Source organism: Paramisgurnus dabryanus, chromosome 5 (assembly GCF_030506205.2).
Source record: "Paramisgurnus dabryanus chromosome 5, PD_genome_1.1, whole genome shotgun sequence".
Taxonomy (NCBI): domain Eukaryota; kingdom Metazoa; phylum Chordata; class Actinopteri; order Cypriniformes; family Cobitidae; genus Paramisgurnus; species Paramisgurnus dabryanus.
The window spans coordinates 33,815,675-33,835,973 of NC_133341.1; the positions used below are offsets into that span (position 1 = coordinate 33,815,675).

At 36.2% G+C, this 20,299-nt stretch overlaps 2 protein-coding genes across 6 annotated transcripts in view; one reads left to right on the forward strand and one right to left on the reverse strand.

Annotated features, from left to right (window-relative positions):
- dcc (DCC netrin 1 receptor) overlaps positions 1 to 20,299 on the reverse strand; it is a 234,782-nt gene that overhangs the window by 13,570 nt on the left and 200,913 nt on the right. For all 5 annotated transcript variants that reach the window (XM_065251235.2, XM_065251236.1, XM_065251234.1 and 2 more), the window contains 4 exons: positions 20,029 to 20,252; positions 19,821 to 19,937; positions 16,172 to 16,324; positions 15,213 to 15,437 (listed from right to left, as the gene is read on the reverse strand). In XM_065251235.2, coding sequence (XP_065107307.1) covers positions 15,213 to 15,437; positions 16,172 to 16,324; positions 19,821 to 19,937; positions 20,029 to 20,252 — 719 coding nt within the window. The remainder of the gene's footprint in view (positions 1 to 15,212; positions 15,438 to 16,171; positions 16,325 to 19,820; positions 19,938 to 20,028; positions 20,253 to 20,299) is intronic.
- Positions 182 to 12,724, forward strand: LOC135732177 (uncharacterized). Its single transcript, XM_065250077.2, has 5 exons — positions 182 to 364; positions 1,452 to 1,520; positions 4,470 to 4,589; positions 4,689 to 4,886; positions 12,117 to 12,724. The coding sequence occupies exons 1-5, from the start codon at positions 283 to 285 to the stop codon at positions 12,428 to 12,430; spliced, it is 783 nt and encodes a 260-aa protein (XP_065106149.1). The 5' UTR covers positions 182 to 282; the 3' UTR covers positions 12,431 to 12,724.

Below are 20,299 nucleotides of genomic sequence, written 5' to 3' on the forward strand. Positions count from 1 at the left end.
AACGCTTACTGTGCTATTTGAATTTTTGGCGCCTTGCTGGTAATTGGCTGTCTAAAACGAAACGCGCAGTTGTCACATGACGTAATGTAAGCTTTGATTGGCCTGCTGAGTGAACCGCCAACTTTAGCCCTATCAGGACTCTTTTTTTTTTTTGCCCTATCAGGACTTCGGTAAATTTAGACAGCAAACAGTGACGCAGAGTCAGACAGTTTTTTTCTCCATCTTTTGCAAATAGCAAGCATCTTCTTTCGTCACTTTTTCAAAGCGGATTTTTTTTACACTATGCCACGAAAGAAAGTGGGTTCTTTGAAGAGGAAATGCCCCCAGCGCATCGCACCTGACGCCATGGACCTTTCGAACGAAGGTAAGTTAGCTATAACACATCGGTTCTTATGACCTAAGCTGTTAGCTGTAGATAACGTTACTACCATGATTATTCTGTCAGCTAACCAGTAGGTATGTACTTTTTACTAGCAACGTTAGATATTAGCCCACCTTCGGTTTAATATTGTCAGGTAACGTTACTGCAAAGGTCTTTCTAAAATGCTTAAGGTGAGAAGGCTTAACATGGATCAGTGCCTCAAAACACTGATAAATGATCATAATATTTGAACAAAATATCACATCCGTTATAATGTTTTAAATGGGAGTGAGATGATGACAAGTGTTGAGTGACAGCAATATTGTGATCATAGTTTTGATTGGGCTGTGCAATTAACGGTACAATAATCGTTTTTCGATTTCAGTTTCGATTTTTTTTTTCACAATTGCAAAAACACGATAAATCGTGGTAATTCTATTAGTGTGACGCATTCAGTTTCTGTCATTTTGTCTTGTGTTATACATCCATCGCGTCATGAGGAGCTGCGCCTCTCTCTCTCTCTCTCTCTCTCTCTCTCTCTCTCTCACACACATAGATAGAGGGAGAGACCCCACATGGATCATAACAGTTTCGATTAAAACTAATATAATATCAACTATTAACAATTCTAACAAGTTTTCTGTTTTTCCAGCAGCTTTTGCATTAACCGTTTTAAAGGAAAAGCCATATTCCTTGGATTTCTGATTTGCTTTTACATGAGGAAATTTTTAGTGTTTATGACAAGCATTTGATGTTCACCCTTCGCTATTATGAGCTACGAGTAGCCTTTAATTCCTGAATTATTAGTGTTCGTGCCATGGACAGAAAAATGCTTAATGCAGGATAGTGTCCATACTACTTGGTTTTCATATTATTATTATTTTTGACAGGTCATGTGAAAGTGTTTATGAAAGATGTTTGAGAGAAATGTAATGATAATTGATTGTAGTTTTGGTACACTGAGCACAATAAGCCTTTTCATTTTAGGTGTTTTACATTGGCATTGCTGCAGTGTTCTATTAGTTTGACACCAATATTAACCTTTTTCTTTAATGTTTTTACATGTTTTTTGATGTGGCCCATCACTTAGATGAAGAACATCAGGGTAAAGATGTCAACAGTGACCTTTCTATTGATGCAGTGGCACCTCCAGAAGCAGGTGAGTTTGTATTTACTTAATTGAGAATTAAACGGGTTGTCTTAAAGATATTATATATTACAAGATTGAGCACTCCTATTACTATGAATAAGGCAAAACAAAGAACATATACTGACAAGAATTGAAACTCAATGAAACGGTCCATTGCAACACCAGCTCCCAGCAGCAGCCCTATGGTATGCCTCCGCCATTTTGGGATGAAAGTCCTGTAGCTTATTCCTGTGGCATTATCAGCTGCTTTGTTTAAAAAATAAATGTACATTAAAGCTGAAATTCAACCTGAATGTTGACAGTAACAACACATAATAATGTACAATCAGTTAAAATAACACTAAGTTTATTTTATCAACTTTATGTTTTCTTCCATGTTTTTTTTTTACAAAATTTTTGCTCTCTAGAGACAATGTCAATTTTGGTTACAATTCTTTTATGTTCAAGTATTAGCATTATAAACACCAAATTAATACCAACATATTAAGGACATGCATCAGAGAAATTTTGTCCAATGTTGTCAATAATAGGCTTTATGCCCATCTGCACTACTTCCTGAACTTCAGCCAGCTCCTTGTTTCCTGTCTGCCATTATTGGACAAACTGATTAATCCAGGTGTGCCTGACCTCAGAAGTCACAAACAAACTGATTAATCCAGGTGTGCCTAACCTCAGTAGTCACAACAACAATAATCAGACACACGTGGATTAATCAGTTTGTCCAATAATGACAGACAGGAAACAAGGAGCTGGCTGAAGTTCAGAAAGTAGTGCAGCTGGGCATAAAGCCTATTATACAACGAATCTGTAGAATGCTTGCACGTTGCGACGTTATAGGACAACTGACAAATGAGCAGACACTGATTAGCTACTTGCTCTATGTTTATTTAAAATTAACCGCAAGACAACTAGCAGTGAATGTGCTTTTGCCGCTATCCTCCAATGACACCATTCTTAATAGGAAGCATAAGCATCTCCCTCTAACCCGTCGTTTAAAACAATTGACCCTTCGCAGGGAGCTTGATTGACAGGTGATCTGACCAATCATACTACTTCGCCATCCAAAGCAGTCAGGGGAGTTAGAAATGTTAGATTAACATTGGAGAATTTGAACAATTGGAGTTATTGTTTAATATCAAAAGTAACCAAAAAGTGACCTGGTCTGTCCTGTTTGTCAGCGCGTTGTCAGTGTCCTCTCTGCTCCGCGATGTACTTTTCACTGCGTGAGAACATGGTGGGACGTGAGAGTTGTAGGACATAGTGACAGTAACTAAGGGGGTCGGGTTTTTAAGAACGGTCAATTGACTTGATATATTCACCATGTTCATGAGTCATCTGCACATCTCACTTATGCTGTTTTCCAAAGAATCAAATTGGGAACCAAGTAGATCATTAATAACACAGACTATTAACAATTGTTTTTAATCAGTATTTAAACATTTTCTATGATAATAAATGTTTTAAAAATATATATATATTTTAATAACACGGTTTTGGCGGTTATAGAGTTCTAATGACGGTGTTCAACTATAACCGTCGGTCTCACGGTTACATAATAACCGTCACACCCCTATCTGATTGTATGCATTTTGAATTTGAGATCTGCTCTATATGAAGCCTTGAACAGATTAGGGGTGAATTCCAAACTAAAGTGATCACTGACCTAATTTAATACAAAGTAATTATGTTAGAGAACAACATTAAAGTACATTTTCATCTGTGACCCATCTGTGATCTGTGAAGCAAGGAAAGCCTATTGTATTGTAGTACATCATGTTTAAAACAGAAGAAAAGTTAGCACTGTTTGGGCATGTGAAACTATGTGATACAGCTGCTCATCTTTTGTTCATAAAAATACTGGTGATGATTAGGGCTGTCACTTTTTAGAAAAATCAAATTCGAACGGATTTCGAATATCATGCAATGTATCCGAATATATTCGAATATCTAGCAACCCCCCCCCCCCTTCGTGCGCATAAAAAAACCACCGTAATGGAGACTCAATCACAAAATTATTAACAGTGACAGTCATAAACAGGGTTGTCTGGATTACCTTTTTACTTAATGTTTGAAACAGCAGGTTATCAACTTATGAATAACAAACTTATATATATAGAAAAATGATTCAGAACAATTACAAACAATAACGTGACAACTAAAATAGCAGCAGGAGTATAGGAGCCCAAACGGAATTCGCGCCCGCAGATTTCGGCAGAAAACTCAGCGGAATTCGATGGATTTAATGCCCGCCATTGACAAGCACACATCCTGCGCTGTAGCGTGTTTGTGAGAAGTAATCTCATTGACAACAAGCACACATACAGCCTATAACCCGCGCGTTTGTGAGCCATCATTCACAAGTGCATTATCTCTGCGCGTGTTGTTTGCTTGACCGTTTTTAATGATGGAGAGCACAAACCCTTTGATACTTGAGATGAAATTTAAACTTATAGATGAGTTAAGCAGATCTCACTTGACTCTGTCGTCTATGTGACGCGCGACAGTCAACACATGATCATTTCAAATCCGTTTACAAGACGTATGCTGTTGTTGTTTAATATAAAGTTTACATTTGTAATAATGTAAAAATGATGAAATTATCTTCATACATGCTAATTTCATAATGCGAACGTATTAACACTAATTTTTATTCTGCTATAATATTTAACACTATAAACAATATGCCATTTTATATACAAACTATAATTCTATCTTAACATGCACATGAGGTTCATTTTGGTCCCATTTGATTCCCTCTCGTGCGCACAGTTGCTGTCGTTGGTACTCCTCCTTCCTATTACGAGGTGTTACTGTAAAAAATGCGCCACACATGGCATTTTAAAAACCGGATGGTTTATTTATAGTTCGAATACGGATATTTCACATCATGTTCGAATGCATATTCGAATATCGAATAAAAAGTGACAGCCCTAGTGATGATCTTACTTTGTTTTAAAGGGCAATTTGGTGAGTCTTCCTCCTTGGAGGAAAAAGACAAGCTGAAGGTCATGGCCCAAGAAATAAAGGCACTTGAAGAGGAACGAGATTTTCTCCGTCAGACTGTCCTAAAACTCTCAAGTAAGAAACGTATATCTGTTTACTAATTACTAAATTATTTGATAAAACAAGTTTATTTTTTATTTTTGTATCTAACTAAATGTGTCATTGTTTTCTTAGAGAGAGGAACAAAAAAGGAAGCAAAGAAAAACTTGGATACAAGCACCGATTGCACCACCAGTGACACTGATGAGGAGTCCCTGAGTTCTTCCTCTTCAGATTCATCTAATAGTGACATTCCTCGGAAGAGGAGAAGAGGTCATAAAAAGAAGACAAAGCGGGCTAGCAAGCCAAAATCTACCAAGCACAGCTCACGTGGTAAGCACATATTATTTTTTGGATCTCACATTTCTGTTAATGTGTATTTACTTCATATAACTCATACAAATTATTGGTTATTTGTCTCTTTGACTAAAACTGGTGCTATCTACTATGTAGGGATGCACCGGTTGACCGGCCATAAATCGTTTTTTTTTTTTTTTTGTCTTTTGTGTGGAAGTATTTTGAAATCTGTTGCTAACTGAAATCGCAGGACATGAAGGTTGCCAGTTTATCGCGGAGGAACAACAGTACATTCGCAGGGCTCTCAAGTCTCACACATTCAACAGGGTACCCGCGGAGTCTTAAAAGTCTTTAAAAAAAGTATTAGATTTCATTTTCCCATATTAAGGCCTTAAAAGGTATTGAATTTCACCTCAAAGTCTTGAATTTTTCGCGGAGGTCTTAATTTTTCAAATGATCAAAAGATTTTTGTATGCTTTTAATTCAGACACAAAACTTGCGTGCACGAAAACCATGCGCGAGCGAGCGACAGATACGAGCGCAGAACACTATCCATGTGCGGAAAAGCTTCTTAGCGAACGCGCAGAACACTATTCGCGCGCAGAAAAAGGTCCTCCCGAGAGCGCACCTCTGTTTAAAGCGCACAAACGCAGTCACGCGAGCAAAGGCGTGACTCTCGACTCTCTCTATTCGCTCGCAGCTGCACAACACGCACTTGCTCGATCAAGATGATTTGGGACTGGGGAGGCGGGACAATGACTGGTGTCCTCGCACCTGTGATTGGTTGTTTGATTTAATCAGTGACACACACACTCTTCTGTTCCACAATGTCTCTAGTAAATCTAGGTAGCGAAGACACATTTTAATATGATCATTATGTCGGAGAAGGTAATTATATGTTAGACAATAGTCTTGTGTGATCCATGGAATAATAAGCTGCAAACAATAAAACACAGCTTTAAGCTATTAGCCTATATATTTTGTTTACTGTTTAATTAGATAATATCATCTTGCAATATATACTATAGCAGGGTTCCCACGGGGTCTTAAAAAGTCTTAAAAAGTCTAAAATTCAGAATGTTAAATTTAAGGCCTTAAAAAGTCTTAAAAACACCCAAATTTTTATCCCAGGTCTTAAATTTAATTTACCCAAGTCTTACATTTCTAACCTCTGTTCATTCCCGAAAAGCGTTGTCCGCAGAATATAAAATAGTAATTTAAAACGCTGAAGAACTAACTTAAACAGTGGCGGAGGCAGAAAGTGTAGGATGGTGGGTCCCTAAAAAGAAACGTTCCGCACTTTGTCATAATCCACGCAAATCGTGCCATAAGCTATATTTCAGGTGTTGTGATCTGACTGTATACTGTGGGTTTGGCGAGAAACAATCCGTAACTTTAGTTTTGTATAAGCAAAAATCTTTTTCGGGTTAATTTAAAAGCCTGTGGCTTACCTGAGCATTTGCCAGGTTCTGAAACATAGAGGACACAGAAGCGAACAAAAATCAATGCTGCTTTATTGAAAATCAACTTAAACAGTCGGGCCGTCGAGTCACGAGCCACCAACAGCGTGTCAACTTTAGTGTTACACAGTTTTATATTTTAGACTTTAATATTGCTCTCTGCTGCGATGCACTTGAACCTAACGCTTTTCCCTTCAGCTCTCCACAAACAGCAGCGATTGGCAGACGGAAAGCAAGAAAGTACCGTAATAAACCATATATTTCAAAAAAGTGCAATTGCCTTCTTTTAGGAACAATTCAAACTTTTTGATGGCGCAAATGCTTCAGGAGTTACGGTTAAATGAACAGCGGTAGAATCAGAGCCCTTTCGCATAGGCAGGCTGCTGCATACGGCATCAAGCCTGATTTATTTAAGTTAACTGAGCATTACATTCGCAAGTCATAAGCATATTACAACAATTAACGATTAACTAAGAATAATAAGCAATGTTTTAAAGTTAATTTCAAAGTTAATATTCTGAAATAAGACAGTCTTTATGACGTATCCATCTTAGAAATGCGACCCTTTGGAGGCTACAGCCTTCAGATTGAGAAACGGTCTTAGTGGATAACGTTAGCAACACATATCAAACAGGCTTTTAATGGTAAATTTCATTTTCTTAATGCAGATTCATCCGTTATTGTGTAATTAGAGAGGCTATTAAACCTGATGGTGGTATATAGTGCATATTTATGCATAAAACGTATGGGTGGAGTGTTTTTTTGGCTCTGTGATTCTGTATTCAATTAAATGCAATACATTAATTTATTAATAACTTGTATTAATAAAATGCATATATTAATGCTTTTAGGGATTAATAATAATTGAAAGTGATCTTTTGTTCTTTGTATATTTATAAACAGGCACAAGATATATACACAGCACACAGTCAGTTGTACATTAAACATTATGGGGTGGTTTCCCGGGCAGGGATTAGCTTAAACCAGGACTAGGCCTTAGTTTAATTATGACATATAACTAGTTTTAATATACATGCCTTACTAAAACCATTACTTGTGTGCATTTTGATGTATTTTAAGATATGTCAGTGCAAATTGTTTTCAAGTTTGGAAAGCTCTTAAAACTAGTCTTATCCCTGTCTGGGAAACCTATAGATCGTTTCAGCAGTAACAACATAAACAAGCCGCTGTCCCGGTCCGCACGTAACTTCCGGTAAACTCCGCTAATAATAAATAACAACAAAGTTCTTTAAACATAGTTTATTTATATAACAAGCAAACAAAACAACACATATATTACCTAGGAAACCAAAATATTTGTTATTTTCAACGAGGCATTTGTTCAAGAGATCAGTTTAGCAACTAGTCAGACCATTAAAAAAACGAAACCGGAAGTAAGGTTCGGATCCAGACGTGTATCACGTGCGTCAGATGAAACCGTCTATAAGCTTACGTACTACAGAGTGTGATGCATTTTAAAGCTTTAAAGTTGTATGAGGCAGTGTAAAACTAGGCACAAACCAGCAGCTGACCATACTAACTGATCTCATATTAGTGGATTTTATTTATCAAAAAACATTGTTGATAGAATTTTATAAAAATACTACTTACACATATTAGTGTGATGTATAAATATTGTAAATCAATGCATTTCTTGACTATTAATTAAGAAAAAGCACAGCTCTTTGCCTCTAACTCAGGGTATTTCAATGGCTCACTATGAGCCATTTTAGGGCTTCTATTGTCAGAAGTCTCTTCCTAAAGGGCTATGGGTAAAATTTGTCGGTGCCAACACTCGCAGTCTAATAGAGTTAAGCATAATGTATTTCCATGTATTTTGATTATCTGTTTTAAAACTGCGTTCATTTTATATTTTTCTATAACTGAATCAATAAAAATAGAACGTTTTGAGAATTTCTGAGATCATTTGAATGCTTCTAGTAATATGTCGTGTTGGTCTTAAATTTTACTCATAATGGTCTTAAAAGGTCTTAAATTTAACTTGCTGAAACCTGCAAGAACCCTGTATAGGCTACATATTGACATTGTCATACTAAGTTAGCATTAGAAAACTTTAGAATGGTCCTGTATAAAGATTAACAGAAATATATCTATATATGAGCTTGTATCTGGTGCAGTGAACAGATCTCGCCTTTTTAGGGTCAAAATAGCATTACATTTTAATTTGTTGTTGTGTTTGAGTATCCCAATAAGGGTTTTTTGTTTAATTTGCCATAATATGGTTAATTTTGTTTGTCAGTATTGTTCTGTTTTAGAACATTACTGATGAGTGTTATTCGATGTTGTTGTTGTTATTATCTTAACTATATTAAACAGCAAAAAATAATACCTTAAAATTGGTGTTATTGTTTGGTTTGGAGCTTATTGCATGGATCAAACAAGACTATTGTTTTAACATAAATTACCTTCTCCGACATAATGGTCATAATAAATCGTGGCAGGCTGCACAAGATAAAGAGGAGCGCTGCATGTAGCCCCTGGCCCTCCAGTTGCCCATCCCTGATATAGGGATTTTCAAATGTACAATAAATGTATAAATGTACATTTTAAATCTATTTGATTGTTGGGTAAAGATAAGGGTTAGGCCGTTTGGGCCTTGGACTCAGCCTTTCAGAGGCATGTTGTTATGAATGTTCAAACACTTAGATAAAGTAATTATTTTAGGTATATTACGTTATTTAAAATTATTTATTCTACCCGAATGGGTGCGATGTAGGTATTAAATTTCATTTGAAGTTGTATAAAAAAGGTCTTAAAAAGTTTGACAATCCATGCATTTTAGTCAGTTAACCCGCTCACATGCCACACCTTGTATTTCTCACGCTGAGAAGAAACGTATAACTTTTCCTGCTATATACAATTCATTGACAAGGCGAAGGGAAGTTTTCTGCCGAGTTCATAGTTATGTTTAACTTTACCCGACATGCAAGAACTGACATGCAGATGACATCAAAGTACCGCGAGAACGATTCAAGAAATCATACAGAGTCTGATTTCAAATCACTCTCACACTCCTCTGATCGATGTCATTCACTTGGATGCATGGCACGCATGCACAGAGTGAAAGTTAGAAGAGCAAGATTTGATGAAAGCGTTAAAATGCAGGTTTCTTGAACATAGCCAAATTCATGCTAAATTATGATTTATTTATTAAAAAACTGTTTGCAATCAGAAGCTTTAGCTTACATGCAACTAAGAAAAAAATAGAATATAGGCTTCTTGAAATTAATGAAAGAACTAGATATGTATTTCATTATTATTCCCATGTAGTACTGAACACCTCTCACACACAGCTAACAATACATGCTGATAGCAAGTTAATAATAATAATTATTATTATTATTATTATTATGATAGCAAGTTCTGCAATCCTACTGTATACAATACAGATCTTATTTTAATTTTGATACATTTGTTTTTTAATATATAGAACAATTTATTTAATTTGTATAAATTTGTCTGTCTTTTATCAGACTTACCAATTGTTAAAATTTTTATTTCTGTTGGTTAGTTATGAACGGATAGGTAAAATTCAACTGCTAGCAAAAACTTGAGAATTTGGTGGGGCAGAATGTTTTCAGACAGTTATTGTTTTCAATAGCCAAAACTCAGTTTAGCCTGTTTAATACCAAATAAACATCTTGTAATACATCTCTTTCTCAATGCTTTCCCCTTAATTGTTGTACAGGTATATACCTGGGGCGTTTATTTCAATTCAACATTAAAATGCTACAACACTCATAATGCAACCACAAATAAAACTGAAGCTCACCTGCTTGGACTCTGAATCCAGCCGACACCTTTAATGTTTTTCCTCCTTTCATCCCGACACTTCTCTTGTTCTCTCGGTGATCCGCTTTAGATCTTAAGTATTTCTGTAAGCGAGTAACGCGACTCTGCACATCTTTAAATTATTTTGTGGAGTTCCGTGACCCTGCATTAGCGCTCGTTACTACTCTGGTATTGCGTCTGCGTCTATGAAAAGTTTCCAACTGACAACCTGTCAAACAATGTAATAGTTCCGGGTGGACTCATTTGGACCCGGTTCCGCTGTGGTTCCGGTACTTAAAAAAAACTGGTACCGATGAGGTACTTTTTTATTTTTTAGCATGACACCAAGCTGTTATTGTCAAATTAGGAAGCTGACTATAGATGATCATACTCATTTTATATGTAATATGAAATGTGAAATTATTGAAATATGAAATTATATTAAAAATAGAATGACACTTTTATATAGACAATTAAAATTGCAAGTCACTGACTTATTCATAGTTCTTAAATAACCATATGTGAGCTGGTGTGGCTTCGGATCATAAAATAAAACAGAAAATACACTCTTTTTGTATTCTGCACAGTGCTAAAGGCTATGTTAATGAGTGTTGCATTATATTAGATATAATGTATTGGTTATTAAAATACCCGACATGACTGGAAGGACACAGATACACCATATATACTCCTAATCAAGTTTATTGTCTTCTTGTTTTGTCTGTCAAAACATTTGAATGTTTTAGCAGCAGGGTGGCAAGGGTGCATCATGAATTTTCATTTTTGGGTGAACTATCTCTTTTAAAAAATTACTTGCTCTAGTTTTGGTGTATTAAGCCTGCTGAAAAAAATACAAAACTATCACTGAAGTTCTAGTCTTTTCACAAAAAAATACCATTAGAAACTTTACAAACCATGCATTTACAACCATGTTGGTTTTTCCCCTGCATATTGCAATTTTATACTGTATATTCTACCTGTTACACATTGCGATAGATTATTAATATTTTGGGAGTGGGGCCTTTGAGCTCCCTTAAAGGGATAGTTCACCCAAAAATTTTAATTGTCATTTTCTGACTCTCATGTTGTTACAAACCTGTATACATTTCTTTGTTCTGATAAACAGGATGGAAGATATCTTGAGGAATGTTTGTAGCCAAACCAATCATGAGCCCCATTCACTTCCATTGTAGGAAAAAAGAACACCATGGAAGTGAAAAGGGCTCATGAATGGTTTGGTTACAAACATTTCTCAAAATATCTTCACTGCCACAATCCATGCTAGTCAAACTATAGACTTTTTATCAAAAGTTTGTAGTGAGATTACTTATGTTAGTGTTAAAGTGCACCTATTTCATTGCTAAAAAACAACATTAATTTGTAAATATAATAAAATGTGTTTGCGTTGTTTATGGTTAAAAAACACATTATTTTACACATACCGTACATTTTTTGTAAGTCCAGATATCCTGCTTTCCTCAAACGGTTTAATTTTGTACAAAACTCAAAGATTTGAAAAGCGCTGTGTCTCTGATTGGCCAGCTAATCTGTACATTGTGATTGGCCTGAATACCTCTGACGTCAGCTGGAAATGTGACGCTAATGATTCGCTAACAATGCAATGCTAACAGTAGTTAACTTACAGGCTGTGAGTCAAAGCGGGAGGAGTTATGATAATGTTAGTCTTAGGGCCCATGAGTAAACTGTTGCCTACAATCGGTGTGTTTTTTGTAGTCCAAGAAAAGAGATTTATGTTGGAGACAATAAGTTGTGTCATTGTTTACTTTGGAGTTTGTACCTTTTGCATATCGTTAACATGTACTAATAAACACACTTACATGCCAAAGGAAATTTAAAAACGTGAATCGGACAATAGGTGCCCTTTAACAGTTGTTGTTGTTCTTGATGTTTGGATGGTTGTGCCACTAGGCTGGCCACTGGAAATTCGTCAATTGGATGCAAGTTTTTTTGGTTTTAGTTTGTCTTAATAAATTATGCTTTGATCTTTCTACAGCAACAACCCCAGATGATGTACTCAAGCGGTACAATAGAGTTTTTCATGCCTTCAAGAAAGAAGGGAGCATCAGTAAGGCATGCACCAAAGTTGGAGTTGACCGAAATACACTTGCATTAACAGCTGTTCTTGCTGAAATACAGCTTGTTGATCCAGAGTTTTATCGAAGCATCCCGAAATTTAAAGCCAAGGAGGAGAAACTCTGCGACTTTGCAAAACGGTGCCTGCAGTCACTGACAGCAGACCTGAGGTCTACCATAGAAAATGCCAAAAGAGAGCGTAAACTGCTGCCGATAACATATAAGTTGAGATAAAAACATGCAACCTCCAAGCTGCTTTATCATGCTTAGATGTTTTTGTATGAGGTATATTTTATAATTTATGTGTAATTCATTTAACATTTCTTGCTCCACTGCCATTTCACTTATAACTGTTTTGATTTAATTACTGAGGTACAAATTAGTAATAACATGAGTATAAAAACATTTTGGTGGTTTCCAACAAAATCAGTATTACATAATTAGTTTCACAGTGGCAGAATTATTCTTTTTAGATTTTTCTATTTTTGTTATAAGCAGTCTAATGGACCTCATGCTGTTCTAGTGTTAACCCTGCAGCAGATACACTAAAATTTTTCCAAAGAATGTGTAACACGGTTGAGTGTGATATGTTATTAAACATTGTTCAGTTTTACTGCATTTCCTTCTCTTTTTTCAGTCCTCTATACTTTCTTACTGTAATCAGGGTTTAATACTTGTGTTTTTCAAGCAATTGGAATTAATATGTATACTTTCACATTTTTTTTTGTGGGAATTTCCTATGAAATTATCATGTAATGAAACTGATGGTACACAATAATGACCCTAATGATTACACTTTATATTAAGTGGACAGTTCCGAGGAGTTACTCTGTAAGTACACTGGTATTACAGGGTTATGCAGAGGTTTAAGGTTTACATATTACACAGTTAGTTTCAAATGTTTTACACTTTATATTAAGTGGACAATTCCCGAGGAGTTACTCTGTAAGTACACTGGTATTACAGGGTTATGCAGAGGTTTATGGTTTACATATTACACAGATAGTTTCAAATGTTTTACACTTTATATTAAGTGGACAGTTCCTGAAGAGTTACTCTGTAAGTACACTGGTATTACAGGGTTATGCAGAGGTTTATGGTTTACATATTACACAGATAGTTTCAAATGTTTTACACTTTATATTAAGTGGACAATTCCCGAGGAGTTACTCTGTAAGTACACTGGTATTACAGGGTTATGCAGAGGTTTATGGTTTACATATTACACAGATAGTTTCAAATGTTTTACACTTTATATTAAGTGGACCGTTCCTGAAGAGTTACTCTGTAAGTACACTGGTATTACAGGGTTATGCAGAGGTTTAAGGTTTACATATTACACAGTTAGTTTCAAATGTTTTACACTTTATATTAAGTGGACCGTTCCTGAAGAGTTACTCTGTAAGTACACTGGTATTACAGGGTTATGCAGAGGTTTATGGTTTACATATTACACAGTTAGTTTCAAATGTTTTACACTTTATATTAAGTGGACCGTTCCTGAGGAGTTACTCTGTAAGTACACTGGTATTACAGGGTTATGCAGAGGTTTATGGTTTACATATTACACAGTTAGTTTCAAATGTTTTACACTTTATATTAAGTGGACCGTTCCTGAGGAGTTACTCTGTAAGTACACTGGTATTACAGGGTTATGCAGAGGTTTATGGTTTACATATTACACAGTTAGTTTCAAATGTTTTACACTTTATATTAAGTGGACAGTTCCTGAAGAGTTACTCTGTAAGTACACTGGTATTACAGGGTTATTTAGAGGTTTATTGTTTACATATTACACAGTTAGTTTCAAATGTTTTACACTTTATATTAAGTGGACAGTTCCTGAGGAGTTACTCTGTAAGTACACTGGTATTACGGGGTCATACAGAGGTTTAAGGTTTACATATTACCTAGTTAGTTGTGAGCGTTTTACACTTTATATTAAGTGGACAGTTCCTGAAGAGTTACTCTGTAAGTACACTGGTATTACAAGTTGAAACTTTAGTCTAATTCAGTCCTGCAGGTCATAAATACATGATATATACATTGGAATCATAAAGGTTCAATGTATCCCAAACTGGTAACTGCATGTGCGCAAGTTGAAAAACATGCTATTACAAAATGTAGTTACATAACTCATGTTACACATGCGTACCTACTGAAGTAAAAAAAACGTTGTTACCAAAATCCTGTTACACATTTGTACTTACACATACCATTTAGTGTATTGTTACATGTATGTATTTACACAAATATTACAGCTGTAAGTACTATGTAACACTGTGTACTTACATTGTAGTTAAGTGCTAGGTACACATCTTATTACCATGTAAGTTCACAGGTATTAGGGCCACTTAATATAAAGTGGGACCATTAATAAAAATACAAAAAAAATCATTGCTGTGCATTGACTGAAAGAGAGCAAACGTCTATAAATAAAATCCACGCTGGAAAAAATCTCCATTCATACTCAGCAAGTATTGGCCGGCGAACTACATTCCCAAAAGTGTTTGAGGAAAACCAATTAAATCATAACTGCAGGGGAAACAAGCAGCGGTGTTACAACAGAGGAACAGATAAAGAAATCTGACACCTGGAGCTCTGGAGAACCTGAATCTCTCCAGTCAAGAAGATCTCATCTGAGGAGAAGAAACCCTGGAGCAAATACAGATCCACCATATACACATCTGTGTTTCTACACAATTATTACATCTGCAATCAATCAACATTAAAATCACCACAAACACACACACACGCACACACGCACACACACACGCACACACGCACGCACACACGCACACACGCACACACACGACATTATGATTTCCCATTGAGATTAATACACAACACTGCTCCAACAAAAGAATCTCATGTGAAACCTGACATCACACTCAACACCTGAGCACAACTTCTGTGTAAATCCTGTATGAGCAAATGAACCGAGAGAGTTTATAATGATATCATTTCAGTGTGTGTCTCACAGAGCAATCATCCGATCAATCAAGCTGCTGTTTACCTGTCTGAGGCATCATGGGATTGTAAACCTTGGGGTCAATGGTACCCATAGGTGGGGGTAGAAGCGGATTAGTGAAGCTGCGGAGGGGATGAGAGGGTCGGACACAGGCCGTAGGGATGGTTCGGCTGGGAATCTCTTCTGATGCCGTCGGCTCGGACTGGACTGTTGGAATCAAAGGTTGTTGTGGCTGCGGGGACATCTGAGCAACACCTTCTGCTGGAAGAGCTGGGAAAAAACACAAATACAAATCATTACATTTAGAAAGATTTCAGATATCACTGCTAAAACAAACAGCATGAGGTGGTTAGCTGGTCTCTGAGACTGCTGTATTGGCAAGATTTAGACAAATTATGAACATGAGACATGAATAACACAAGAACAACATCTGCTAACATTTCACTTTAAAAATGCAAAACAAAAGCAGCAATATTTATTTAAATTAGTGCTGCGCATAGATTAATCTAATACAAAATAAAAGTCATTTTTTGCATAACATGTGAATTTGTGCTGTGTTATTATTATGTATATATAAATACACACACATTCATGTATGTATTTAAGAAACATTTACACGTGTATATATATATATATTTATTTATATTTTTATATATTCTATATTATATATAAATAAAAAAACGATATATTTCTTAAATGTGTATAAATATGTATGTGTGTTTTACACACAGCACAAACTCATTTATTTTTGAACATTTAGAAAATAAGTGAATTTTTTTAATAACTACAATTATTCAATTTGCAGTAATACAGCACTTGAGATTCCCACAGATTTTATTCACACTGCAGGAGAAATTTCCTCTTTTTAAACTTCATGACAAAAGTTTGCATGTGAATGTTTCTGTATTGATGAGGTTTGTTTTATAAATGTTGTATATAAAATGACACAATGTGTGTGTGTGTGTGTGTCTTGCTCAATACTGCACACAAAGAGAAACACAAACCTGTTGTGTAACTGCGCTCGACGGTCAGGGTAGAGAACGGCATCGGGCGCAAGCTGAATTTAGGGTGAGAAGTGTAACTGCAGGTGGGTGACGGTAAGATCCCCGGATACTGACTGCTGTCCAGTGTGGGTACTGGGATAGCACTCACCACCGCTACAGAGAGAGAGAGAGAGGAGAGAGAGAGAGAGAGAGAGAGAGAGAGAGAGAGAGAGAGAGAGAGAGAGAGAGAGAGAGAGAGAGAGAGAGAGAGAGAGAGAGAGAGAGAGAGAGAGAGAGAGAACAAATACATAAATCCTGTGCTCGCTCTTGCTTCATCCCCAAATCATGAAAATATTTCTATAAAGGATAAAGAAATGTTTTTGTAATGAATTACTGTAAGTAGGGTTGCATAACAATTAAATCGCTACTAATGGTTTGCAGAATAAAAGTTAAGAATAACATATAAATCATTACATATATATCAAAAGTATATACTATGAATACTTAATTTATACACATATTTTTCTTAAAAAGTATACATGCATGTGTGTGTGTGTGTGTGTGTACGTAATTATTATACACCATACACACACATATATATATATATATATATATATATATATATATGATGTAAACAAAACTTTTGTTTTGCAAATAATTCGTTGTTATTCAGTCCTAACTGTAAGCATTAATGTTGTAGTTTTATTCCTGTGAATGGAGTCTTGACTTCTTTGTTTTTGGGGTAATATCAATCAAAGTAAAGTGTCAGTGTGCAGTGAATTGTAAAGAGTAAAGCTGTGAGATCAGATTAGATCAGATCCTATCCATTACTCAGGTGTAAATATTTAAACACATACAAGAGAAGATCTGTTTCCAATTCAAACCCTTGAGAGAAACATCTACAAACCCATTAGTCTGCTTTAAAACTGATCAATAACGTGAGCAACAGAACACACGTCTACACAAACAAAGAAACATTTATCACACATGAATGCTGCTGAGGCCGTCTACACAACAATCTACACACCCACAACCTTAAATGTGTGTGTGTGTGTGTGTGTGTGTGTGTCTGTGTGTGTGTCTGTGTCTGTGTGTGTGTGTGTGTGTGTGTGTGTGTGTGTGTGTGTGTGTGTGTGTGTGTGTGTGTGTGTGTGTGGGCATGTTGGCTTGATCTATAATATGGGTATGAAATGCTGTACAGAAGCATTAAAGGTGAATATTTCCCTTCATTATGATAAAGTTTAGAGAGTTAAGTGTTGTGTATGTGGTAATATAAGTCAGAGGATCTTCTGAAGATGAGCAGCAGTAACTTTTACATGAAGAAAACAAACGTTCCCAACACATCAGCTGATCTCTGCTTCAGTCCAGTTTACAGACATTTCTCGTCGTGAATGTTGATCTGCGTTTGTATCAAAGAGCTGAACCATTACTTCTGGTTGAGATGACAAGCCCGTCCTCACTACGTCACGCACCTAACGGCAGCGTTTCTGCCTCTTTCTGTGAATGTTACTACTGAAGCGATCCCAGAACATCCACAGGAGGTGTTTGTGTTCACACAGAAGCCTCGCTGACAATTTCACAGAAATTTTCTGGGACCAAAGTGCTGTGTGAATGAGGTTTCTGATTTCTCAAAGCTAAAGGATGAGTTTGGAGAAGAGATGGACATTGAAGACCTCCACTCATCCAGAAGAGACGGCAGCGTCACAGATGAAGGTGTTCAAGTTCAGATACTTCTGTTATGTCCAAGTGGATTTCTCAGAAAGAAATGATTTTCAGTTCCAGGAGGTACGAGTGAATGAAGACGTCTCAGGAGGACAGAATCAGAAAGTGAAGAATCATTTCCACAGGATGAAGGTGAATATGAGAGAGAATATAAACCTGTGAAGCGTAAAGATATAGAGACCCATCTCTGATGTGAAACTGACGATTTAAACTTCAGTCTGCAGACGCAGCAATTTATGATGATATTCATTCATCTGATCCAATGCCAAATATGCAGAAATCCTGCAGACCAAACTTTATTTATATTAACTTCATTCTGATTTATAAGAAATAGCTCTGTTTTATTTTCAACTAAAACATCTAAAAAAGGGATCTAAAACTACTCTTCTTCAAGGGCCAGATTTTAAATTTTTTTACTTATGATGCGGACCAAACATTTACCCATATTTTTACCTTTTATTTTTTTTACTTTTACCTATTATATATATATATATGATTATATAAATATTATGATTATTATATATGTTAGAGCTTTGTTATAGGTCCTATATTAAAAAAACATGAATTTTTTTAAAAAGATGCACATTTCTTGAATCCAGGACTTTGCCTTTGAATTTCTAAAAACTCGTATTTTCTTTTTTAATATTTTAAAAACAATTGCAAGAGTCAAATGTTAATAGTTCAACTATGAACACTGCACAAATACTCAACAGATGTATTTATGTACAGCATTAACTGTAATTCAAAGCTCTTAAACCTATTTTGTATATAACTCTTTAACTTAAGCTCATTTAATTTATTTAAACCTTTAATCTGTGAATTTATTTATGCTTAATAATTAACTTATCAGTAATCAATAGTTTATAAAGATTTCAGTTCATTTTTTAATGCATCCAAAGCTCAAATTGGATCCTTTAATCACCCGCAGATGATTGGCACCACGCAGCTTCTTTCTGACTCCTACCGGTTTATCGGCCGTCATTTGTCATGTACAGTGACAAGATAAAAGTTACCACGCTGATTTTAAATCAGACAAAGATGACCATCAGGGCCAAATAAAGATGATTGGAGGTCCGCATTTGGCCCACGGGCTGCCAGTTGACTAGCCCTGATCTCAAATCAAGATATCTCACATAGACATTTAAATGAATTTCATAATACAGATGTTTATATTGTGTGTATATTTATTTGTAGCAAACATCTGTCAGTAACACATACGTTGTAAAATGTGTCTCTAAACATCTTTATCTTCATATATTCAGGACCGATCCTCTAAAGATAAAAGAAGATATCTTATGAAATGTTTTGCTTTTGTCAGGATTAAAGTATTTCGTTTTTTAGCATGAACATTAGAAAGTTGATTTGGTTTGTTTCTATCTCTACAGATTTTACACATACACAAATCATTTACTGTAGGAGATCAATTATTCGTCTCTTCTGGAGGTGCAGATCTCGACGCTGGCTCAGATGTAAAGCTGCATTGAGCATGGCATACAGAATCAAAGTGTGTTTTACCTTCAATCTGTCACATAAACCTCCCCAAAAACACTTTAAACACCTGCTAACTACACAATCACCTCTAGACACAACCAGTGCTGATGTTCACTACAGACCTGCGGGCTCAGTTTCAGGTTAAATAGATCACAGGTCATTGACACAAACACATCTAACTGCTGAGAATCACACACACATAAATCTAAATTTTTTGTGAGTACTTCATATCGCACAAATCTTAAATGTGATGTGAACATTGATAATGATGTCAGTATTGTAATGGAAAAGCTCAGATGTTTTATCTTCTCATGTGAAAAGAATTAAAACGTGTTTGTTGTGGGAGGTTTTTCTTTGGATTTGTTTGTTTGATTTGAGAGATCAGATCTTCATTCACACCCTGCTATGATGACAGCAGTGTAATGTTGTGTTAAAGTTGTGTCTGTGTGTTCCTCACGTGTGTTGCTGGGTTGAGAGTCCATAGGAATCATCATTTTGGCACGCGTCACCCTGCGAGCAGCCAGCGATCGCTCTAATGTGGAAATACTGCTGGACGTCTCATCGCCGTCAGCGCCTGCGCAACAAAACCACAAACCCTTCAGACCGAACCGCTCTGGATTCATATATTTACTGTTCTCCACAGAGACCCGATGACCGTTCCTCACCCGAGTGGCTGCTTTTGCTTCCCATCTGACTCTCTGATTGGCTGTGGCTGACAGGGGCGATCTCCTGACAGCTCTGGATTGGTGACTCTCGACCGGAGGGGGCGGAGCTGGAGGGTTTCTCGATGTTCTTCATCTCCATCTCTTCATGATGGATCCAGAGATCGGGAGGTCGCAGATCTTTCTGACTGCCTTTCCTCTTTCCTGCGCTGTGAGTCGCACGTTTCCTGCAGTAACACAGACAGATCAATACTCTTTTTTCTAATAATCATAG